Source organism: Anticarsia gemmatalis, chromosome 8, assembly GCF_050436995.1.
Source record: "Anticarsia gemmatalis isolate Benzon Research Colony breed Stoneville strain chromosome 8, ilAntGemm2 primary, whole genome shotgun sequence".
Taxonomy (NCBI): domain Eukaryota; kingdom Metazoa; phylum Arthropoda; class Insecta; order Lepidoptera; family Erebidae; genus Anticarsia; species Anticarsia gemmatalis.
Window position 1 is genome coordinate 468544 of NC_134752.1, and position 26527 is coordinate 495070.

The 26527-nt window shown below is 36.6% G+C and overlaps 3 protein-coding genes across 4 annotated transcripts; 1 reads left to right on the top strand and 2 right to left on the bottom strand.

Moving 5' to 3' along the window:
- Window positions 1-14: 14 nt before the first annotated feature.
- LOC142975068 (uncharacterized) lies at window positions 15-4138 on the bottom strand. Its single transcript, XM_076117715.1, has 6 exons — window positions 3975-4138; window positions 3367-3521; window positions 2662-2794; window positions 2159-2272; window positions 1731-1842; window positions 15-615 (listed from the first exon to the last, which is right to left on the bottom strand). The coding sequence occupies exons 1-6, from the start codon at window positions 4081-4083 to the stop codon at window positions 546-548; spliced, it is 693 nt and encodes a 230-aa protein (XP_075973830.1). The 5' UTR covers window positions 4084-4138; the 3' UTR covers window positions 15-545.
- Window positions 4139-7169: 3031 nt separating this feature from the next.
- Window positions 7170-10024, bottom strand: LOC142975053 (galactose-specific lectin nattectin-like). Its single transcript, XM_076117697.1, has 4 exons — window positions 9957-10024; window positions 9019-9147; window positions 8091-8348; window positions 7170-7451 (listed from the first exon to the last, which is right to left on the bottom strand). Exons 1-4 carry the CDS (start codon window positions 10000-10002, stop codon window positions 7225-7227), a joined length of 660 nt encoding a protein of 219 aa, XP_075973812.1. The 5' UTR covers window positions 10003-10024; the 3' UTR covers window positions 7170-7224.
- Window positions 10025-15873: 5849 nt separating this feature from the next.
- Window positions 15874-25778, top strand: LOC142974772 (uncharacterized). 2 transcript variants are annotated; one of them, XM_076117280.1, is made up of 7 exons: window positions 15874-15919; window positions 19402-19606; window positions 20060-20211; window positions 20465-20510; window positions 22422-22499; window positions 23830-23933; window positions 24273-25778. In XM_076117280.1, the coding sequence occupies exons 2-7, from the start codon at window positions 19406-19408 to the stop codon at window positions 25000-25002; spliced, it is 1311 nt and encodes a 436-aa protein (XP_075973395.1). In that variant the 5' UTR covers window positions 15874-15919; window positions 19402-19405; the 3' UTR covers window positions 25003-25778. The 2 variants fall into 2 exon arrangements, with proteins under 2 accessions (XP_075973395.1, XP_075973396.1); XM_076117281.1 differs by lacking the exon at window positions 15874-15919 and adding an exon at window positions 15940-15967.
- Window positions 25779-26527: the final 749 nt, after the last annotated feature.

Below are 26527 nucleotides of genomic sequence, written 5' to 3' on the forward strand. Positions count from 1 at the left end.
CGTGGACTGTTTTATTTCATCTTTGTGTTCACAAGATACATAATAAAACATGTTTTTGTTAACTAAAGTAGATTTCAAGAAAGGTATTCTGCATCTTTTTATATTTTAAAACTGCTGATAGCCAAATGTTTGCGATATTATTTATTTATATCGTATGGATACTGGCCAGTTTGATGTTTAAGTTACTGTCTACAGGTTTTTGATATGATTTACGATGGTTATTCAAAATAATAGGAAACAGAACGAACTTTTACCGTGCTCTACGAAGTTTGGAGATATCTCTGAGGCCACGAAGCAGATATCTATGGAATATCAGCGCTAATGGGTGTTACCGACGGATTTGTCCGAACTAGTATTACTTAAGTGTTTGTTTATAATAAAACTTACAGTTTACTACACGAAATACTTTATAAAAATAAAAATAAGTCACGAATAACAGTAAACAAAGCACCTAGCAGTGAGGAAACTTTAGAAAGGCATTTAAAGCATTACACGCGCGTATGCAGTCAACGGGTTAATCTGTTGGCTGCAATATACATTATAGATCAAGGATGCACATTTGGCGGGAAAATGCAGTGCTGCAGAGAGGGCGGATGGCTTGGTGGCTCCATGGACCTGAAACAATGACAATAGATTTAATTGAATATGGTTATATTTGTACACTGTTTTGTTGCTACTCCGCTCCTAATGGTCGTAGCGTGATGTTATATATAAATGGTCATATCATAAAATCGATAAATGGTCTATTCAACGCAAAATATGTTTTCAATTTGAACCAGTAGTTCCTGAGATTCGCGCGTTCAAACAAACAAACTCTCCAGCTTTATAATATTAGTATAGATTAATGTGTGCGAATGCCGATTTTTACCAATAAGCAGAGTGATTTACAAGATATACTTCTATTATTTATTAAGACTTTTGTACATAGTATTTAGAGTAAAAGAACTAAGTCATAGCTTTTCTAAACATGTAGTGAAATCCAAAATGATGTGATTAACTTCCAGTTTTAGGCAAAAAATATTTATTGAAAGATTAATAGAAGTTTTGCCACCCGTAAGTGCATAAGTGTATAGAAAAATACAACTTAATGGACCATGATAGAGTTTAATTTCAATTGCTGTAGATGCCACGAGGGAAATTTGCTGCTGTCTTGGGCTACAATGAAATTTAAACTTTATTACTGATATGAGAATTGATAGTACGTCGGCATTGATTCTGTTAGCCTTTGATGGACTTGAACCTTGCTGTTTTCAGAGTATTTTTGGCATGTAGAGTGGAAAATTATGGGCTTTGGAGGAAAACTACTGTTAATATTGAAGATACCTTCGCGTTAATTCCCGTATTCTATATAATATATAACTGTAGTGTCGGGGAGAAACATGATGAGAATTTTAGTTAAGTACTACAATAACATTAAAATTGTCCAAATTTTGCTTTGGTCTATTTCATTTTTTTTAAAGACTCCCACACTAAGAATTATTGCTCTTGTGTCGCGGGGACTTTTACAAACATTCAAACAACGGACACAAAGCACAACCAGACCCGAAACAATTATTTGTGGATCACACAAATAATTGCTCCATGTGGGAAATGAACCCACGACCTCCCGACGCAGTGGTATCGGCGCGGAGCGGCGTGGCGACCTAAACCACTGCGGCACGGAGGCTGTCATATTATTAGTAAGCATGCAACACCAGAGTTAAAAAGTTGTGATAAATAGTTTCACGTACTTTGGATGGTTCTTGTCCCATTCCTGCATTTTCCTGACCATTGTCTTCAACGGAGTAGGCTTTGTTGCAAATGCCACGTGTTGACGGGTATTAGGACCTTGAGACCCTGAAACTAAATAACACGATGATAGAAGGCTAATCACTGACACTAATTTGAATGCTCAGAAAACTATCAATTTGTAAAACACAATAAGAGAAGAAGATTTTGGGCATGATTTCTGAATAAAGTAGTCCATTTCATGAAAATCTGTTCAGCTAAATAGCCGCAAAAGCGTAACAGACAGGCAAACAGAGAGATTATCGTATATGTGTAGATGAATAATGGGGAATTGCCGCAGATATTATAATTCACTTACTAAACATTATTATGCCTTGTCCTTAGGGTATAATAATGTATTAAAATACATTATGTTGTGTATATTACTTACCAGACTTGGTTCTCTTTTTCTGTTGTGTAACGTCTTCTTGTTCTTTGTACTCTCTGGAACCAAGACTGCACATTGATTGCGGTAATTTAGCTTCGAATGTGCGGTCAATGAGCCCTGGAGTTAAAAAATAATAAATACTATTAATAAACAATCTTAGACAACTTACAAGTTGATTTTTAACTAAGCAGAACTTAGTAAACACGGAGTCCTGTCACCTCAGATTCAGTCAGCCGGCAATGCGACCACGGTCAGTGTAACTTCTACTACTGTACTGTGTAACCAGACAATTAATAATGATACTTATATATCTCGACAAACATTATTGGTCAATCTGAAAAACTCCTTTCTAATATAAAAACGTCTTCAAAGTATAACACTAATACTTTTCTGAAAAACTGATTCTGACTGATACATCAAAACTGATTCAGCCAAACGCGAGGCGATTGCGAACAAACACACATTGTTACAGGACAAACAAACAAATTGTTTCCCAGAAAGCGTACCTTTTCCTTCAACAACCTCTAGCATAGATACAGCGGTTCTATCCAAAGGTATCGGCTTGTCCTCCACTTCGTGCTTGCAAGCCTCCGACGTATAGTTCGATGTGTCCGATATTTTGGAGTATTCGTTTTTTTCCTGAAAATCAACCTTTAATGTTATGATGTTCTTAACTAACATAATAATTGTTGCAGTTGAACCCGCTACGGAACTTCACGATAAGCTCCAGGTTCCACTAAAGGGCAGTATCGCTCGCGTTACGTTAGTACTATTTACCACTGCTGGGTCTCCTCCCGAAAAAGGGGATGGGGTTTTAGGCCTTGATTCTACCATTCACAAACAGACACCACACACAAATATTTCTGATACAGAAAGATTTTTAAAAGATTTTTTTTATTATTAAAAATACAACTCCCGCACTAAGAATTGCTCTTGCGTCGAGGGGACTTTTACAAACATACAAACAACGGACACAAAGCACCAGACCCGGAACAATTATTTGTGGATCGCACAAATAATTGTTCCGCGTGGGAAACGAACCCACGACCTCCCGACGCAATGGTAGCGGCGTGGTGACCTTAACCACTGCGCCACGGAGGCAGTCAAAAAAAAAATCTACATGTTGCCTCGTGTTGGAATTGATAACTGCTCACTACATAATATTTGTATTAGGATTTCTACTCGCAGAACACAATATGTAACGAATATACCGGAAAAACCATAAGATTTTGTATCTGCGGTTGACTCTGCATAAAGTTCCAAAAGTCGCAGCATTTCTTCTGCACGTACTCGTTGTCGTCGTCGTTGGGAGTGAAGTCTATCAGGAGGTGCTGAGTGAAGAGAGGCTCTCCACAGGAACTGTCACCTTCAAGAAAATATTACTTCTTCTACACCTCGGCCAGCCAAGAACCTTGCATATATATGGCTTTCTAATGACTAACCCTCTTATTCAAAAACACACTTTAAACCTATTTTAGTTAAAAAACTACTGTAATATGTTTGTATTATGTTTTCTCTCTTTCATTTCGCTAAGGAGAGAAAGAAACAAAGCTCTCTATAAGCCTTTCATAACTTCATATATTTTTATGAATAGAAGGGTAAAGTTGCAACAGTTACAGAAAAGGTGGAGGGAAGAGGTTATCAAAAATCAAAAAAATATATTAATATTATGTCAAATGTTTTGTGAAATTTTCCTAATGAAAGATATTTTAATTGAATCTGAATTATCATGGTATGGGCATTTCACGAGAAAAGAATAAAACCATGTTACGAGACGAGTGATGAATATGAATATTTATATGGAAAAAATATATCAAACCAAATTCAGTGAACGATTCCCCGGCCTTGAGACTGGCTGGTTTTTCTATAGACTCCGTCGATTTTGACTGGCTCTGGTACTGAAGGACTTCGTTGTCACCAGAATCCATTTTGCTGCAAAAATATATTCTTAACCAAGTTTTTGGAAGTAAGGTTAGACAAGCTGACACTGAATGTTGATAACTTAAATGACACCAAAGAGTATATAACCACTATGTATAAATGAAACTATAATTAGTTATAGAGCAAAGAGGTAGATTCCAATCAAATCTAATATTTTTTTTCATTTAGGTCAAGTCTAACTCAGATGAAGATGAAGACACTTATGATGGTTAAATACTGTAGGTGAATTTACTGCTAGCAGTAACATTTCAGTTATAATAAGTATCTATATCATTTATATATAGCTTAGCCTTTGTTCCAAACTATGTCGGTGTCGGCTTCCAGTCTCACCGGATGCAGCTGGATACCAGTGTTTTACACGGAGTGACTGCCTATCTGACCTCCACAACCCAGTTACCTGGCTTATAACACAATACCTTTCGGAAAGACTGGTTGTCAGACTTTCAAGCTTCTGACTACTGTTAACGACTGTCAAAGATCTTCGAAAATGACAGCCGTGACCCACTATTTAACGTGCCTTCCGAAACACGGAGGAACTCGATATGTATAAGATGGTCACCCATCCACGGAACAACCTCGGCAAGCGTAGCTTAACCTCATAGATCGATCCATGCGGCTGTTGTAATAATATTTTATTCGAGGTGCATATTTTTCGAATCCATTTATTAAACGTTTGTAACTCCGATGAATGATCGTCTGCTGCGCCTGATTTCACCTGTCCTCCAAGAGACAGTAATTTGCGACGCTCTGCAGTTTAATTTAGTCAAATTTTGTAACACTGGACTATGTAATGTACCTGCCTGTTGGCTACGGGAAAATCAAAGGGAATCATAAATTTTGAACACAGGCGAAACATTTGAACAATATATTTGATACTGATTTTCTACGTGCCCACTGAGGCATAGAGACGCTCGGTTTATTTACCACTTACCGGCCACCCATCTACGGAATGTCCGTTTATCAACCAGTAAGCACAATTTGCTATGACGCCTCACAGTTAAAATAAATTTAAACCATTATCATCCCACTGCTGGGCGCGGAACTCCTCCCAAAATGAGGTTAGGCCTTGAGTCCACCATTCTGGCTTAGTGTGGGTTAGGGATTTTGCATACCTTCAACAACTAAAGAACTCTAAGGCATGCAAGATTGCACCCCGATGTTTTCCTTCATCGTTGGAACAAGTGATAATTATTTCATATACACATATAACTTCGAAAAGTCATTAGTGTGTTACCTCGGGTACGAACTCTCACTTGCATGGGAGGTACAACTTAAACCTCCCGGCTATCATTGCTCAACAGCTTAACAGATAAATTTATTTATTATATTTCAGTGTATACAGGGTGGTGTATTGAGAGGTGTGCCCCAGTTTGTGACAGTAATCGCAGTGACACGACGCTTGCGAACCCTGTCTCTATTGACCAACAAACACATGGACTCATTGCCGCTGGATATTCTACTTCCGTCGTGCAACATTAAATATATTTAAAACTAGCTTTTACCCGCGACTTTGTCCGCCACCTCAATTTTCCCATGGGAATGCGTCATTTTCCCTGGGTAAAAAGTAGCCTATGTCCTTTTACGGGTATCAAGATATCTCCATACCAAATTTCATGGCAATTGGTTCAGTAGATTAGGCGTGATTGAGTAACAGACAGACAGACCGACAGATAGACAGAGTTACTTTCGTATTTATATTATTAGTATTAATAAGTATAGTTGGTAGTCCCATGTAAGTTACCAGGCATGTTATCAAATTCTGGCTAATATTGTCAAAATTCGTACAAAAATTTGCGAACCAAAGTTCTGTTCAACGCCGGTGTCGACCGAGATGTTGTTACCTATAATCTTAGACTAAGTGACTTTTAAAGCCCATTTGCCATTCACTTACCGTATGTTATATAGGTAAATATGTCTCTCTATTACGTAGTCACAGATAAATGAGGCGCCCGTAGCCAGTTGCGCTAACTGGTCGGTAAACGATCTGTGGGTTAAGCAAACCTTGGCGCGGTCATTCCATAGATGAGTGACCGCATAGTGGTATTTGAACAGGGCGTCTCCGTACTTCGGAGGGCACGTAAAAAGTCGGTCCCGGTTGTTGTCAATTAAGATAACAGTCGTTAAGCCACGTCAAAGGCCTTCGGGCGGCTTGAAGAACTTTGACACTAGGTTGACCACTAACCATACGATGAGAAGAAGACGTAGTAAATACCGCACATACATTACTACTAAGCTTGTAGAGCAGCAATCAAATGATATTTCATATCCAGTAAACTGCATTCCATGACATAGCATCGAGCAGTCGCCAAGATGGGCTGTGCATATTTTAAACACCATTAACCCTTGCATAAAGACCTATTTCCAGGCTGCCCTATATTCGCTACATTTCAAACTAACTTACACTCTAAGCCAAGACTTTAAAGTTCAATCTCAAATGCAATAGTACGTGCATTTAGGTCGTTTTATTAAATTCTAGGACGTGTCGAGGAGTCATGTCGCGTGCATGTCGAGTTAAGATTTTTATCGATTTTGCATACATTAACTGTGTAGAACGTTTTAGTTTAATTTCTTCGACAAAATTAATTACAACTATCTTTGATTTTGATTATCCCTATTAAAAGAAGCTAGTATACGTCAAATCTATGGTCACTATTCAGTACATTGCTGCTTTGACGTAAAGTATTAATCACTATAATCTAAGGGAAAAGACAATGAACAGCATAGTGGCTTTCAAATGGCTGTCAACTGAGATACGTGATAGCCCCCCTGGACGGGCATGCTCTGTGGTTTTCGGTAGTGCTGTATACAAATGTTGGTCCTACCTTCGAGTCCTAGTTCATGATAAACTGTCAGATGCATTTCTGACCACGCCGCAGAAGTCGTGAAATATAAAAAAAGTATATTCTATACAACTTTGCGTACATCTTAAGGTAGAATTTAGATTCATATTTTTGAAGTACTCTTTATTTGATAAAATTCATAACATGTATTTGAAACATTACAGACATTACAATTTATAAATTAAAAAAGACAATTAAAAATTCAAGCAATAAGAAAAATTATGAACACAACAAAAATATAACGTAATCAGAAAACTGCTTCATTTCGATAAGTTATTTTCGTAAAAATTATACATTAAGGTTTGTTGATGTAGTTAAATATGTTTCAGACGAAAATAATCTTTTCAGTAACAATTGTTTCAAGATTGTCATTAAATCTCTCTCACAGATAGAGAACCCTTTATTACTGCACACACAATTGTTAAGTTTTCCATTGCCAATTAAGCCGGTACAATATTCTTCGGGAATATGAGTACTAGGTTCACCTGCGTGCCAGTCCCACACCGCACGTTCCCCTGGAAAATTAAAAGTGATTAGTTTTTAATAATAGTTTAGTAATAATATTTTAAGTACTTTCTTCATATTTTTTTTTATCAAAATATATACTTATTTTACTTTAACAAAAAATAACTAAGATACAATCAGTTTAAGAGCCACGACAGCTTAGATTTAAATTTGTGTTTATTATTATTTATTACTAGCTGACCCGCGCAACTTTGCTTGCATTTCTTATGAGAGAATGGGTCATATTTTTCCCCGTATTTGTAACATTTTTTACTGATTCCCGGTTCAACTCAGTTCCCGTTGGTCGTAGCGTGATGTTATATATCTTATAGCCTTCCTCAATAAGTAGGCTATCCAACAGTAAAATAATTATTCAATTCGCAACATAAGTTCCTGAATTAGCGCGTTCAAACAGACAAACAAAGAAACTCTTCAGCTTTATAATATTAGTAAGTATAAATTTAAAAATGCTCCAAACAGTAGCAAATGTACTACTCTTTCTCATTCCGAGGGATATCCTTGCCCATCAGTGGGACGTTAATGGCTAAAATTATATTTAATATTTGAAAAATAAATACTTGTCTAATATACTGTTATCGTTGTAGCATAAAACAAATAGCCACAAGACAGTATGTCTTATATGTACTCACCGTGCATTCCCAACCACTCGCCGGCGTTAAACCAGTTGCGAACTCCCACGAACAACGGATCGTAATACTTCGCCCATGTTCGGTCCGGTATCTCAGCACCGCGAGGGTATAGACTTGAGACGACTCGTGCCTTCTCCGCACTATTAGGCACGGCTAAGAAGCCGCCTTCGAAAGTACATACGGCGTGGGCTTCTGCCCAGGTCCTGGGTTCTATGTGTACCTTGTAACAGCTGCCGGTTGTGTCCTCATAGTGGTACCCTGTATACAGCACATTTAATCATAATCATGATCATTTATTCAAATCACTTAATTTCTAACAATATAAATTGCTATACGTCTAAAAACTACTTGATAACCATGGTTGTGGGTGCCTGAACTAGGTTAACCTGTATCTCAGGCGGGAACAAACGACATAATTCATTTACAATATTTTAAACAGAATACCAATTTATAAAAAACATAAACATTAAACTATTAATAAACGTAAAGAAAAAAAGTCTTGGCTCAAATAGCTGTAACTAACAGAACCTTTGGCGCATTGGTTAAAGTGGTCACCACGACGCAATAACCGTAGCATCGCGTGTGGTCGGTTTGAAGCCTACCCGGGACAAATATTTGTGTGATGAGCATGAGTATTTGTTCTGAACCAGGTTGTTAATTTGACTTTCTAAGTATATATTTAAGAGTATATGAATACGTTTATCAGTTATTTGGTTACCATAGTAGCTCTGCTTAGTTTGGAATTAAATGACCGTATGTTAGCTGTTATCCAGAGATATTTTATTTTTGCCTACCGTTACCGATTTTAACATTTGTTCCTGGTGGCCAACCCACGCGGCTGTGAACTGCGGCGAGGTAGCCACTTTAACCACTGTGCCAAACGTGCAGTTATTAAAAAAATAAAGTAAGTATAAAATAAAGTAAGTACCTTTAGTTTGACAAATACGGAGAGCTTCCTCTCGGATGGTGTTCATTTCTTGCGACCATAACGAGAGGACACTGTTAGAGTTGCTGTTGCCGGGAGTGCCGTCGGGGGCAAACATACCCGTCACCACATCTGTGTACAAGACCGACATATTGTACGGTTAGGCTTAAAACAAGAAGAAACTTACATCGTTTTAAAATATTTAGATGACACAAGTCTTTGTCTTTGTCTTTTTTTAAACAACTCACGCACTAAGAATTGCTTGTGTCGCGGGGACTTTTTAAAAACATACAAACAACGGACACAAGCACAACTAGACCCGAAAGACAAATAATTGCTCCGTATCGGAATCGAACCCACGATCTCCCGACGCAGTGGTATTGGTTTGGTGACCTAAACCACTGTGCCACGGAGGAAGACAAGTAATTGATTTATTTCACTGTTATTACATGCAACGACTAGTTCGATTCTATATCAACATCGACCATTGACAACCATCTAGCTATCGAGAAATTTTGTATACCATTCGGTTCAGCGCCTCTAACGGGCGTCATAGGTACTATTTTGGCAGTACATTTTAAATGTCAAACTCTCGATACTCGAAAAAACAGATTGAACAGAATCGCGCTACAGTTATAAACTGGCATCGTGGGAAGATCGTCCATAGAAGTACGACTTTAAACACACACAATACTACTGAACTTTGATGAGATTTGGTAAACAGAATTACGCCACAGTACCGCAATTCTCTACCGACAACCGGCTAGCTATCGAAAAATTTCAATTGCCAATCGGTGCAGCGTCTTTAGCGTGCGTCGTACATTTTAAACGTCAAATTCTCGATACTCGATGGTTCCAATTGTAGAGAATCGCTACGGATAAAATTAAATAATAAACTAACAACTATAAAGTTTAAAAGTTATAAGTAAATAAGTACGTACCCGCTGCGGCTGACAATAGAACAACGCAAAATACACTCGCGAACATTGTCCCTCTTGTTCAGTTCAACTCATGTTTGTCATCTGTCTGTGTCTGCTTATATACTACTTCATTATCTATCAAACCACAAGAAAATAAATAATTAAAAGTAATATTTCATTGCTATCGGCATTCACCCCTGAACTTTCTGCTATCTTTACTAATATTATAAAGTTGAAGAGTTTGTTTGTTTGTTTGAACGCGCCAATCTCAGGAACTACTGGTCCAATTTGGAAAATTCTAAGTGTTAGATAGCCCATTTATTGAGGAAGGCTATAGGCTATATATCATCATGCTACGATCATTAGGAGCGGAGTAGCAACGAAAAATGTTACGAAAACGGGGAAAATTTTGACCCATTCTCTTAGGTGACGCAAGCGAAGTTGCGCGGGTCGGCTAGTCATCCATATGTCATTGTATAAAAAAATAAATATGTCATTAATCTTATATTGGGAATTTACACGTGGAAAATTATTTAAAGGACGTTGAATATGGATAACGATTATTTTTATATTTTTCACTGTCTCGAAGATTGTACGACAAACATTAAAGTTAGGGAGTGGGGGCCAATGACGTCACGTTGTAGTACATTTTCTACTATGCCGTGACGTCATGCGACTTTTCAACTCAATGCATTGCCGTAATTATTTGATTTGTTTAAATAAATAAGTGTATGTTTACAATTACCAACCGGACAGAGAAAAACCAACGTATATTTATATTTAACTAGCTGACCCGCGCAGCTCCGCTCACGCTTTCTTGTTTTTATTTCATACCGCGCATTTTCAAATTTATTCACCTTTTACACCTTCTCTGGGCTTCCACAAATATTTTAAGATCAAAATGAGTCAAATCGGTCCAGCCGTTCTCGAGTTTTAGTGAGTCTAACGAACAGCAATTAATTTTTATGTCTATAGATTCATTACTGGTGTTATGTAGGTTGACCCCCTGACTCTACTTTCACCAATGTTTTGATCATGTATACATATAATCAAAATATTGTCAAACGTGTCATCGACAAGTATTTGAGATCGTCATATTATTTTAAATCTACCACCGTTTCGGAAAAACTGTTGCTCTTGAGAAGAAACGGCAAGAAACTCACGGCTTGCCCCTTTTTCGGTCGAACAAGGTACCATATTAAATAAATTAATTTAACCCATTAATGTCCCACTGCTGGTCAAGGGTCTCCTCCTGTAATGGGGAGGGGTTAGGCTTTGAGTCCATCACGCTGGCCAATTGTGGGTTAGGGACTTTGAATACCTTCAAGAACTGTTATAAAGAACTCTTAGGCATGCATGGTTGCATCACGATGTTTTTCTTCACCGTTGAAACAAGTGATAATTATTTCTAATAACACATAACTTTGAAAAGTCATTGGTGTGTTGCCTTGGGTTCAAACCTGCGACCACTTGCGTGGGAGGTACCAACTTATACCACTCGGCTATCACTGAGATGGTACTATATTGGTGTTTTCTAAATTATATCAGAATATATCTCAATAGTAGCCCGGTGTTTGGCAACGTGACCGATAACCGGCCCTTACACGGGACTAACATGGAAAGGCACCCTTATCAGCGTTGTAAACTACCTATTATTTATAATTACCAACAAAGTGTCTTGGTAATTCCGAATAAATATTATTGTTTTATATTGTCTTACAATTGATATTATATTGGGTCATTTTATATGACTAAATATATATAATTCTTCTTTACTAAGTGTGTATGTCACTGAACTTCTTTTAAACGACGGGACCGATTTTGATGAAAATTTTTGTGTGTGTTCAAGAGGAACTGAGAATGGTTTAGATTCACAATTTTGTCCGCTGGATATTGTTTTTTATTTAATTTTTATGGCAAAACAACGTTTGCTGGGTCAGCTAGTGACTAAATAAAAGTTAATACTAGCCTCTATTTATCGGGAATTACGAAGATAGTTTGAAGTTAATTATAAATAATGCGTAGCTTATATTGCTAATAAGAGTACCTTTTCACCGGAGATATGCTTTGCAGCTATGCTTTGAGGATGTAATAGTTAAGCTGTGAAACCATGTGGCCGTTTTCACCGATACTTAGCTATGTAGCGGTGTTATGATGATTGCTTTTTTTTTGTTCGGGATCCACTGGTTTAGAGAAACGGCATCATCGGACCACTATTCCTCCCTTCTTGCCTATGACGTATAAACCACCTGAAAAATGACACCACAATAACATTATTTCCTGTATGACACACTGTTTACTTGTGGATCACAAGACGAGTGGCTGGCACATCTCCATGCATCCATCACCGACACCGGCCGATGCCAACCGTCGGCCCACTGATTGATTAAGAATTAATCAATCCCAATTATTCAATAGTAAACCATTTTATTGCAACATGAATGATCGTTGGTTTCTATGCGGAATATATCTTAACAGTATTAGAAATGCGATTCGCTCCATGTAAAATATTGCGGAGCTCAGATAGGCAGTTGCTCCATGTATAACGCTGGTATTCAGCTGCATCCGGTGAGACTGGACGCCGACTCCAACATAGTTAGGAAGAAAGGCTAAGCGGATATATTGTCATATACCGGGCAAGTTACCAACCCTACATGCAATAGGGGTGAGTCAATTGGCATGTACCAGGCTTGTTATCAAACTTACGAGTACTTCCAGTCTCACCAGATGCAGCTTAATACCAGTGTTTTATATGCAGCGACTGCCTATCTGACCTCCACAACCCAGTTACCTGGGCTAGAACACGATACCCTACGGTAAGACTGGTTGTCTGACTCATGCTTCTGACTATTGTTAAGGACTGTCAAAGATCTTCGAAAATTACAGCCGGGACACACAATTTAACGTGCGTTCCAAAACATGGAAGAACTCGATATGTATAAGATGTTCACCCATCCACAAAACAACTTCGGCAAGCATAGCTTAACCTCAGAGATCGAACCGCGCATCTGTGGTTAACTAAGCCACGAGCTCTCCCGGTATATGGCAATAGACTCCCCTATTACATGGGACCAACAATACTAACGGTGAAACATGGCTGTACTAAGCCTCCAAAGGCGAACGGCAGGTTTGTATGAAAAATTCGTACAGCTTATAAAATGTCATGTTTAGGTTTACTTTTTGTTTTAATTGGTAGCTAATATGATAGACAAGCTTATTTTAAAATTCTTATATTTTTAAAAGTTGGGAGGTAAAAGTTATGTCTATTTTTAGAAGCCCCGATAGTTCGCTTAATTGCTCAGATGCTGTCAAAACCACAATCCAAAACAACAGCAAATTAGCGGATGCGTAGACGTCAGACGAAAAGTGACGTCTCATGAGATTTTCTTTTTCTTTAGTTATCAACAAATATAAGCCAAAGACCAAAAATTATTATTTAAATAAACAAATACTTTCTAATTAATCCGGACTTCTAAAAATAATTCTCCTAAATAAAAATAAGTGACTTAGTCCCCTTAATAGGTGGTACAAATTCTGTTACGAAACAACACAAATATTAAGCTGTACGAAATCTGCCAATCTCCTTTGTGTGATGAGCACGAGTATCAGTTCTGAGCCTGGTGGTTGATTTATTTATATAAGTATTATGTATTCAGAAGTATATAAGTATATTTATCAGTTATTTGGTTACCATAGTACAAGCTGAACTTAGTTTGGAATCAATAGCCGTGTGAAAATTTACAAATTGCATTATTTTTTTAAATATAATTTTCTTCGGGTATACAGTGTGTTGCTATAAAATATAATATAACTTTCATTATTAAATATTTATCAGAATATTGATTAGTCATGTTGATGCTTTAAAGGTGAGTGCACATTGTAGAAAATATTGAGTAGAGATAAACACGTCTTATTATTTCGCTTGACGTTATCATTGGACAACTTGCACACGGTCATTTGATTCCAAACTAAGCAGAGCTTGTACTCTGGTAATCAAATAACTTATAAACATACTTATATACTTCTAAAAACATACTTATATAGATAAATTAACAACCTCAGAACAGATGCTCGTGCTTATTAAATTATCTATTTAATTATAAAAACTACTATTTTTAACACATTCTCGAACGTAAGACCTATGCGTGACAGTCGCATACTCTACCTATCGCGTGTCAAGTGTGACCAGGCCCTAACTCGTCATCTATGAGAGTAGCGACATAATATCAGCTCGTTGACAGACAAATGCGGAACACATGTCATTCCACACTGACAGCCGTCACTCAGTCGCGTGCGCAGCTATTCAAAGTAATTTATTGGCGCTAATTTGTAACTGTTTTATTTCACCTATTAAGTATTTAGTTGAGCTCATTAATTTCAAATATATTGCATTTACTCATCGTTATGTAATTACACGTGGCTCTAGAAGAATATGTTATTTCAAATCCATGTTATAAATATATTTTTTGTAGAAGTTACCGAAACTTTCTTGCCTATTGTAGTAACTTCAAGTCCTAACCATTATTTCATTCCGGGCGGACACTTTCTTAGCAATAGGTTTTTATTTCATATTTTTTATAAGTTTGTAAGTAGCTTATGAAAGGAATTCTTTCTAGAATATGGGAAAAAATATTTTAATACCTATTTACTTACCTGTGATGATGGATGTATCTTTTAACTCATGATTTGTGACACAATATCTCACTGCTGGGCTAGGGATTATAGGTTTAAAAAATGAAAATATATAGGTATATAAAAAAAAATTAAACGTTTAGAATACAGGGAAGGTTCTCAATCCAGCTGTCTTTTTTGCGCGTATATAATTCAAATTCTTTGCCAACTGCTGACGGGTATATAAATTTCTTTTTTCACATACATTTCCTTTAATTTTTAAATGTTTGCACGTCGATATTATTAATGTTTGTATGATTTATTTGTACATAAAAGGTTTGCCAATTAATTCGTCAGCTCATTCATCCATGCCTGTCAAGTTTGACAAAAGGAAATGCTTAGCAGTCCTACACGTGATTCAGCAAAAGTACTTGAATCTGGCATAGAACGCGCTGCGACACGTGAACCGGGGTGACTGTACTAGTTCTGCGAATGACGGCCTTTGTTTAATAAGATGTATTTTTGACACTATTGTTTTAGTTTTAGATAATTTTCACGTTTATTTTAAGTGTAATTAATATTTTCAGTCCAGGACTGATCCCGGGATTAGGCCTTAGTAAGGTTTGTAATGTTTACCCTGAAAGGCTACTAGTTTGAGACCGCATTTATTCAAGAACTGTTTGAAAAAATCTCACGTGTCCTCATGATGTTTTCTTCAAAAAGCGTCGGTTATAATATAATTTATAACGAATCTAAATATCCAACCTGAACGGTACGGTTATCGTCTAATTTGCTATAAACTAAATTTTTGAAGAAGCCTCTTTAATTCAAGATTTCGACGGCTCAATTGCTCATATGTAAACGTATAACAGACAAAAAAACAGGTTTTTGCGTTTATACTACTTATATACCATACTCTTTATTTTGAAAAAATATTTGTGCCATCCTCGCCTCTTCGTACGGAACCATTATACGTTGTTTCTTGTCTCAACATACACAGTACAACTCAAGAGGGGTAAGGCCTTGAGTCCACCACGCTGGCCAAGTGTGCGGTGAAGACTTTGCATGCCTTCAAGAAATATATTAACTAAACAACATTTAGGCTTGGGTTTCATCACTTGCTTGGGAGGTACCAACTTATACGACTCGGCTATCACTCCTATCCTATCTCAATTCACTAAAAAAGATACGTTTTGCGGGAGACGAATGCTTAACTTGGTTAACGATCGTTAAAACAACAACACACAGTGCAATCCACCGTGTTGATCATTCAATCAGAATGACTCCGCCCACGTCGTTCTAAATCAATATTAATTGGATCATTCGTACCGTGGGCCGTATTGTGTGCTCTCGCGCCGAGACAGCTGGGAGAGGTCAGTTATGTGCACTAGTGGTCTAAGTGGAACACCGTGAAACGTGAAGTGAATTCATACTTTAACTTGCAAACAAATACTCAAACGACATTTGATTCTAAGTATTTTTTCGGTGTCTGGGTGGGTATAGCGATTGTTGTACTACTGCTGGACCAGGATCTCCTTTAAGCGAATAGTTAGGCCTCGAGTTTATCACGCTGCCCGAGTGCGGGATGAGGGCTTTATATTATATTACCCCAGGAAATACGTTCATGTTTTTTAACTTAGCTGAATTAATGTATTAATTGACCAATTTGTCTTAATATATTTGATGACAGTACAGCCTGACACACAAATAATTTTACAAAGTTATGTGTGTATTGGAATACTTGTTCTTACTGGGGAAGTGAAGTGAAGGAAACATCGTGATAAAACCCTGCAATCTGCATGCCTAAAAGTTCTTTAACACAGTTTTTGAAAGCACGCAGTCTTCAACCCATGCGTTAAGCTAGCATGGTGAACCCAGGGTCTACCCTACCCTTATTCCTGGAGGGAGGAGACCCTTGCCCAGCAGTGGGACAGTAGTGGGTTATTCTTATTATTTTCCTTATATTGCTGACATTGAAGTCTCATCTAGTAAGGTACACTCAAGTCTCGTGCGGTCTCTGTTACTTTGACATGTGTGGCGATTGACATAAGTCTGAGCTTCACTTAAAATTGAGTGTCGTTTGAGTATTTGTCAGTAAGTTCAAGTTCCCTTACTTTTGAATGAGTATCAGCTGACTAAGGAGTTATTTATAGTTTTCATACATTTGCTGTGTTTGTTGTTTATTATCTATCGGTTATCCATCACTTATCCAGTAGATTTGAAATCGCTCTTAGTGGTTCTTATTGCATTCGATAAGGATTTTTTACATTGATACTTTTATGACAACATTTCACAACTTTCCGTTTTCGTTTTTGGCGTTTTGTTCAAGGATATTTAAGTAAATATGTTTAGTGATAATAATTCTATACGTAGGCCGGTTTTGTAGATTAATTTTTCATACAAATTTGTTATTTTTGGTTCTTTACGCTGATTCCTGTTTAAGATAATTTTTATACATTTGTTGCTACTTTACACCTGATAGTTTATCTAACACTTATTTATAAACCGAGAAACTGGCTTTAGGTTTGCAAATATCGCTTTCTTTAAAAAAATGCTTTTTAATTGAGATTATGATTGTATCAAGAGTTGATAAACTATCTACAATAGTTTTGGAGAAAGTGTAAAAGAGACTAAGTAACTTGCACATGTCATGATAATTATAATTCAATAGTTTGTATGTGTAGCAATGTGACTGAACGCTGGGCAAAGTCCGCCCTTGACTTCTAAATGTTTTGGTCAAACGCCAGTGTCGCTGCTATGTGCGAATTGCAAATTAAAATTCTGAACCCATAGTCGCATTCCTACTGAGCTGACTTTTGTAATAGTCTTGTTATAATATATTTAATTCTACTGTAGAAAGTATATCTGTTTCTCTCTATTTTACGCGTAAACTGCTGAAACAATCTTGATGATTACTTTAAACTATTAGATACTGTACAACTGTAGTCCCATTATCACTTAGTCTTGTTCTAACGGTGAAGGAATGCTTGCATGCTTGAGAGTTCTTTAATACAGTTCTTGAAGGGACGAACGGAGGCGTGGCGTCTTGGCGTGGTGGACTTAAGATCTAAATATTCTCTTAATTTCGAAAGAGACTTTTGCCCAACAGTGGGTTGTGGTCTGGAGTCTTATCAAGCGATAGATGTTTTTAAAAGCTTGTTGGGTCAAAATTATGTTCACCCACGCTTCTTAATTTCATCAAAACAAAATTTTGTAATTCATTCGGTGTTTGTGTGAACAACAAGATTAATGGTTTCATTTAAAACGATTTATAAAAATAAGTCCAATGAAACCTCAGCGTGTGACCGGAATACTAAAGAGCTAAGTTATTTTTGATAGCATTGCTTGCTAATAGTAAATTCATTCATAACTTTTGTACAGGTTAACTTTTGTTTAAGAATATTTAAAGAATGAAGATTGAAACTGCTCTCGCTAAGTGCCGCCTGATGGTAAAACTTACACACATATTCGATTCGACACGTTCATTTCGACAATTTTTATCGAACAACAGAACCGACTCGAAGCAATTACTGCACTTGTTCGGCTCGTGCCGATCGGGTTCGATCGTCACAATTCGGTTTAAACATTTAAGCGTGGCGATGCCGAGCGGCATTGTTTCCCAATCATTCATCTACACAATGACATATTATTCGGCATTGCCGCCCGGCTAAGCCGTAGACTTTAAATTTATTCGCGATGATTTTCTTCACTCTTAGGCAAGACGTGATTAATTAAGTATTTCAAAGACAGGGCTCGGACTTCAGATATCTGTTTTTATGAGAATCGAAACGGGATATAAGTATCGGATTTCTATTTAGTTCAAGCCGTCTATTCATGTCTCCTTTGCATAAATCTTGTGGAATATAAAATTAGCGTGATGTGATCGTCAAATTATGGCCCTTGTTACTGCCCCGGGGTCAGCAGTAATGTAATATTGGGGGATTGTATTTCATTGACGACCTTTGACAGTAGGGGTTTGAAAACAGCGAGTTTATATCGTACGATTGATTTTTATTCCAAAATACATAGAAAATACTATTATACCACACAGAACATAGAGCCTAACTCTACGGTCTGGGTGGTAAAGTAATCACAAGGCTTAGTCGATTCCCAGGTTGGGTAAGGCACTATTAGAGTATACTGCGCGCAATAGGCTCGGCCCCTTGAGACACAATTCATGTTTAACTTTGTGATGGTGTCTTTTTTACACTTTTGTCTACTTTTGGCTAAGGAAGGGGTCATGTTATTGAAAAAATCTTAAGAAATATCGAACATATTTTTATACGACCCTATTACAACTCACCTGGTCCATACGCTTGTTTAGTGGCCTAATGATTCCACATCCCACGCGGACCCTTCAGGCATAAAGTTCATAAAAGGCTACTGGTTATGATCCCAAAATGTCAACCAGTATCTTTGTATCTATAGTAGTTACGAATTTTACAACATTTATTGTGTTTTTATTTAAATATTCCATTTTTAAAAGATATTTCTGATTCTTAACTATTGCTGTGTCCGCCTATTAAGTTAAAATACACTTTGTATAAAAAGTATCAAACTTAACCTATTAATGATAATGCTGGACATGGGTCTCTTTCCAGTGATAGAGGGGTCAAGCCTCGAGTCTTAGTACTAGGTAGCTGTTTTTTGCCGTGCGTAAGCCGAAACCTTTAAAATATACGGACACAATTATTTGCCTACAGGGCTGATTATAGCAAGTAGAAGAAACACTTAATATTCACCGAAAATTTGTATTAAAATGTGTTAAACTATCGGTACCCTCGGATAAAACAAGTTTAAGTTATTTATGTATATTATGTATGTTCAAGATGTTAAATTAATTCATCTTCTCCAGGGTAATGCCACCAGACATGGAAGTGTCTATGAGGCATACGAAGCTGAAGGCGGAGGAGGCGGCCCTCCTGGCCGGAGAGGTCACCAAGCCCTCGTGGGAGTCCAAGAACGAGGGCATCCACGAGAGGGTCAGCTTCGAGGACTCCATCTGGGGCTTCGATCTTGCTGGTGGAATTTATTACAAGACACCGCTTAGGGTTACTTCTGTAAGTTATATACGCCATAGGCCTGGACCACCCAGACCACTCCTCAACATCTATCAGATGATTTACCAGAAGGAATTTAAAAAAAATATTTTCTTAGGTTTGCTGTCATTTTATTAAGCAGTTAGGTTATCTGACAGTTACACATTAACTTTGAAACAAGTTATGTTTCTTCTTACCATAATAGGCCATTTCGTTTACTTTTTCTTGCAATGCTAAGCACAAAAGACACGATAATAATTTATATTGCTCGCATATTCTGTATGTATTTTGCCTACATATTGAATCCCATTCCCAAGACCCCTTTCCTCATGTGTGGTAGATGTATAGGAAAAAATAGTTATTTATTAATTAATGCCTGTACCAACCCTAACAGAATATTATGTTTAAGAGCCTGTATACAACTAGCTGATCTTAAATGGTATGTCTTTTCAACAAATAAACTTTTTTCTAAAGGTGAAGCCAGACAGTCGTGCGGAGAAGGCGGGCATCAGGCCGGGAGACAAGCTGCTGAGGATCAACGACATCGACACCTCCACGCTCACCATACAGCAGGCTCACGAGCTCATCATTGAATCTGGCATACATCTAAGGCTATCAGTTACTTCGTGAGTAAAAAAATTTAATAGTGCTTTGCGTATCAATAGTGTGTACAACTGTCGTGCTGTAAACTGCTCCTGGATTGAAATCTCGGATCGGGTAAAAATATAGCCTGAAGTTTACTGTCAAGTGTCAGAGATTGCCCGCAGTAAGGAAGTTGAGTCCAATGACCTCCATGCTGGCCCAAAAGTCATTGCCGCTTTTGAAGTCACAATCTATCAGAACCTGTAAATATTTTTTAACATTGTGATTATGTTACAGACCTGAAGATGAAGAAGATGCCTATTACTGCTACGAAGATCCTTTGGTAAGTTTTTTTTTGTCGTATGGTTAGTGGTCAGTACTTATTCCTTAGTATTATAGGCCTTTGCCCAGCTGTGACACAGTACAGGCTCAAGAAAGAAAAAGAACTACCTATAGATATTTTTTCCTTTACTATTCCACTGCCGGGCAACTGTCTCCTCTTGGAATAAATGAAGGGTTAGATCTCAAATTCACACTAGTTTATGTTTAAATTTATATCCATTAAAGAACTCTTTTCGAAGAACATACAACAACAACAACTTGCAACACAAATTGCAAGGATCCTTTACGATATTGACTTTTACCGTAAGAATAAAGTGATTATTAATTTTAATACAAACATTTTTACTTAACTTAAAAAAGAGGTATTTGCCCTGAATTCAGAACCTCAGCCAGTTTGTGGGAAGGCATGATAAGACCACACAGCTATTATTGGTTAACAAATCTCATTATAAAACAAGAAGACCCACATATTTCTGTTGTTTCAACACCTTAATTACTAAGCTAACACAAATATTTCTATCGTGTTCACAAATCAACAATAATACTTCGAAATTGTACTACAGTTTGCCATTACCGAAAACCAAACTGAAGACAAATAACCACTTTGTGAGAAAATCATCAAGCTCAGGCAATACTTCAAACATTACGGCCTTATAACACATTTGAAATACAACCTTATGTGTTAGAGTATAGAGTTCATATTGCAATGTTAGTGGAAGTGTACAATCACTGTCAGAATCCAGATTGCATTATTAAAGGGGTGTAGAGTAAAATAATCAGTTGGTTTAAGTGTTAATTGATTACTTAATAATTATAGACTGTTGTGGTTCTTGATATAATTTGAAATCGGATTACAAGTCACTAGGTTTGATTCCCGTCAATGGTAGTGCTTTTCGAGTTGTTTAATTTCCAGCGATTTTTTTCTACACAAGCCTTAAGTTTTGATACACAATAGACTAGACTTTTTTACGTGAGATCGACATTGATAACCACAAGAATTAGTTGTTTTTAAGTATTTTTACACCTTTAATTTAACAAACATAAATCTCATCAAAGAAAACTTCCATTACGACGCATATAATTCCTATTTTTGCAATTAACTTTATCGTTACTCCACTGATTTCTCTACTCTGTGTCACAGAGCAATCATTAATGTATTATGATTCACGCACCAAAGCATCAAGCAACATCTAATATTTCCATTACACCAGACAAGGACAACGCTATACAAACCTATCGCTATCTCTTTCACTCTCACCGCTGTAGTTTTGTGCTGCAATATTTCCTGTACTAATGACAGTTTCAGTCGTAATTAAGGTTCTATTGAAATAATTATTTCCTTAGCGTTGAAATGAGTGACGTGTGACAGTTCGTGTATTAATTACTCAGCAGTTTTGCTAGTTATGATGTTTCGTGTCGTTATTGTTTGGGATTGTGTGGCGAAAGTTGCTGAATAAATAGTAGTTTGGTATTAACTACTTATATAAGAAGCAGTTAAGCCTTTAAACGCTTGATGTCTTTACACCATAGCGACTTATACACATAATATTACAATGAAAAATATATCTAAAAGGATTAACAATTTTAGAGCCTTAGGTAGCGAATTATAAGTTAATTTGCAAAAATAACCGAGTGGTTAACGAGGCCGCCTGCTATGTACCTGGTGGTCGATAGTCTTAGGCTCATGAGCTCTTAGCCGTTACACTTAGGTCTTTGCACCACTTTAAAAAATAATTATGCGTGTATTAAATATAATTATTACTCATTCTAACGGTGAAGGAAAACATCGTGATGAAACTTGTCATGCCCAAGCGTTCTTGAGTGCAGACAAACACTAGGCATTGTCTGAATGTCTGCACTTTTACAATATTTATATATTTAAGGAGATTAATATGTATGTATTTATGTTCAGTTGGATGGATACGACAGCGAAGAAGAGAGAAGGTTAGAAGAAGAACGAGCCAGGAAAAGACAAGTTCACGCAAGAGTGGTACGTATTAAATACAACTTTTAGCAGTTTTGCAACGCCTACTCCAGCCGCTTTGGGATTGTTTTTTTTTTATTTTATTAGCCCCTTATGTGTCCCACTGCTGGGCAAAGCTTTGGAATTCATACCTTAAAAAAAATGAAGCCTTTGTAAACATTCGTATTACTGATTTAGGGGTAGAGGTTGCTATCCGTGAATGGGTTGCAGAAAGCGAAGTTACCATAAATTGATAGATAATAACGATTGTTCTTATTAAGTAAATATTAAAAACGGCGGTGAATCGGTTCAGCAGTGAAACTGTGAATGCGCAACAGATAGACTTACAGACTAAGAGCCCTGCCTCACAAGGACGCCATGGCGGCGTTGCCACACCGTCGCCACGTGAGTTAGGTGACATACATTTCAATATTAACTGCTTGGATACGTAGCCAACGACGCCGCCATGGCGTCCTAGTGAGGCAGGGCTCTTACAGCTGATGTGCTACATTCATTATTTGTGTACGCACGAATACCACCTTCCCGATGTTTATATTTCATTAAGTCAGCTTACAAAGTATACAAGTACTCTCTAAATATATCATATCGACCACGTTCTGTAAATAGATCTAACGAATATTTGTGTTCGTGTGGGCGTCTCTTATCCACTCGCCACTTGGCATCGGAGTAACACACTGACAAATAGATTATTTATATTCTATTTATTACCTCTCAATAGTTTAGCGTGTCGACATACTTTCCTATCGCGTTCTTTAAACTTTTACTTATATCTTTGTCATATAAGTATTTGATTTTTAAATGCGTATTAATTATTTGGCGTGCTTTGAGCATGTTAAAATGTAGTTATAGAGTTGTGTTGTTTTTTTAAACAAAACATCTCTCTTGTTAAAACTGTCGGTTGCGTGACAGGGAATTCTTTATAGTCACATATAGTATGTATTTGTGATTCGCACAAATGTTAAATCTGTATGGGAATCGAATCTTGGACCTCTTATAGTAATAGCGTTGTGACTATTTTATCCACGACATCACAGAGGTTGTCAATATGATGATTTATTTAAAAATAGGTAGACTATGCAATAATATAAATTCTGCTAATCCCTTTAGCTAAATCCTAAGACTAGAAGATAGGAGTGGATTTGTATTGATAGAATAATAATAGTAAATCAATTTCTAAGCGGTTAAATAGGGGATGATACTTTGTACGCGGCCAAATCCACAAAGATCATCTAGTTCCTAACAGATAATTTATACTTGATACTGGTATAAAGCTACAAAGTTTAGTGGTAGGTTAGTTTAATTGTCCCTAGTTTAAAAAAACATTATTTTATTTCAGAGCCACTACTGGAGTCTTCAATGGCCGTGGGTCAGTAAACGAAGGTTGATATACAGAGAGTCTAACTGTTTTATGGTGAACAGCAAATATGAAGAAGCACGCAGGTTAGCTATTATAAGTAGATTTTATGACCCGCGCCGAATATACAGCAAGAGTAGGCAGAAACGTACACAGCAACTAGTGTTGGATAAATGAAAGCCATTTTGAAGTGATTTATTGCTTTAACGTTACATATTAATCACCATCATTTGATTGATTTCAAAGAAATTTTTTCAACATACTATCTGTGAAATAGATGTCAACTAAGACACACGATTGCCCATTTGTACTTTCCTAAATCTCTCGTATTTATTGTTCGGCTTTACAGACACACAAAAACAAACACAATTATTTGGCTCATACAATCTTTGATTGATACAACAATTCATTGTTTACAATTTCAGAGACAAATACCCTCCCCTACCAGTACTGCGGTACACAGATGACATCCAACTATTCCAGAAAGATGGAGACAGGCTAGTCAGCAAAGACGAAGGCAAGAAGCCTATACCTTCACTCCACGAGGTTAAAGAGAAGACGCGGAAGTCTCGTCAACAGAAAATAGCCAATGGAGACGCAGCCAGTGACGTCACAGACGACGATAGACTTAGTTACGTAAGTGAAAAATCAGCCAATCGGGATTCCAGTATACCTCCAGTCATGGAAGAAAATGATGAAGAGGAATTGGTTGAAGAGAGTTTAGAAGTACCTACAATTGAGGAACCTGTTGAAGCAGATGAGGTAGAAGAAAAAGTTAAAGGTGATACAGAAATTAGAGAAGAACCTAGTGATTTGTTAAGTCCTGTACCTGAGACTGATGAAGAAGTTTCAACGCCGGTTGAAGATTCGCCGATAAATGACGAAGTTGAGGATAAAAATATACCTGAAATAGTTGAAGAAAATCAAGTACCAGAAACTACTGAAGAAACTGTACCTGAAGGTAATGAAGAAATGCAAGAATCTGAAGAAATGAAAGAGCCTGAAGAAATGACGGAACAAACGAATGATGAAGTGTTAAATGAAGTGTTAGCTAAAGACAATTCACCAAAAAGTGATGATGATAATATTCTTGACAGTATACTGAGTGATGAAGGTCAAAATTTAGAAAGTTCAGAAGAAAATAACGAGAGATAGATAGACTAAGGGCCAGTTTCACTACTTCTGACCAAGTGTCTGTTAACCTAACTACTACATAACGAGCAAATGTGTGAAGACTGTCGAAATTTCATCTAATAAGCTATATGGTACTTTTTGGAGGTTGTCAAACCGGGTATTAATCGTTTTAAAGCCTGAAAGTGACTAGAGTAGTAATTATAACCTAAGTATTTCTTGGTTGTAAAATATCAAGCTCCTCTAATTTATTAAATTATGAGTGCGATGCTTGATATTGTGAATACGTATTACTTATCAAGTGTTATAGGGACAAAATTATCTAAAAACTAGACGTGTAGGTAGATCTCATTATCGTGATATACGTTGCTCAATTCTACATTTGTTAAACTTTGGGCAGTTATCATAATCTGTTTATTTTTATAATATTTGATTTTTAAATTCATTTTACTAGTTTCTTTTAGAATAATTGCTAGATTTCTGAACTATATCTAAATTTTGACGTAGCATATTTTTATATTGAAAGAGTTCTGTTCTATTCTTCAGGATTTTCTAAAGTATTTTGTGACTAAAATACATTTAGAAATAAGTTATAATTAACTTTTGTTTAAGCAAGAAACTGTGAAGTTATAAATGAAGACGTAATTTAATATTTTTAAACATCGTTTAATGTAAAAATGTCTTATAAAATACAATTGAAATAATGTCAAATTATGTACAAATAATAAAATAAATCAACGATCCAAATAATTCAAAATATTTGTAAATAAACAAAAATATATTTTTTAATAAAATGTTATATTTGTTGAAGTCCAAGGGTTTCAATTTATCTCTGTTATACTCGAATGGTTCCGACATTTCGTTGAAACGGACACGGTACAATAAAACGTAGAAATAATTTAAATAGCCGGTATAAAACTCCGACTGTTTCATGTTTCAGAGAATTGAATCGACAGTGGCATCAGGAATTCTGATACATTTTATCCTGACCATCTATTGTTAGGTATGAACATTTCTTTAAATAAAAATATCAATGAACAATTCATGCAATTCCAATTTTATACTAAGCAGAGCTTGTACTATGGTAAACAGATAACTGATAAACACAATTGTATACTTCGAAATTCACACTAAATACTTAAATTTACAATTAGGCACAGTACTATACTGCTCATCGCACAAATATTATTTGTCCTGGGTAGCATTTGTATTGGCCCCGGAATGAGAAAGCAGCTAGGTTTGAGTTCGCCACGCCTAGCTGTATAGGTTGGAGAATATGCGTTCGAGCAAGAGCTGTTTTTTTAAAGATCGTTCGTACTAATATCATTCGGCTGTCACAGATTTGTCATGATCCACATACCTCTTTCTCTTAATAAAAAATAAATAAATCAAAAATGTCTTTAAAACCCTTAAATCTAATTTCACATCAACGCCAACTGAAATTACCACCTCTGTACAAAGCCTTTAAGCTATTGAAACGGTTTCATTTGCAGACTAATCTCAACGAATTACGTACAACATGACTGGCTATTTGCTAAGGTGAAATAAT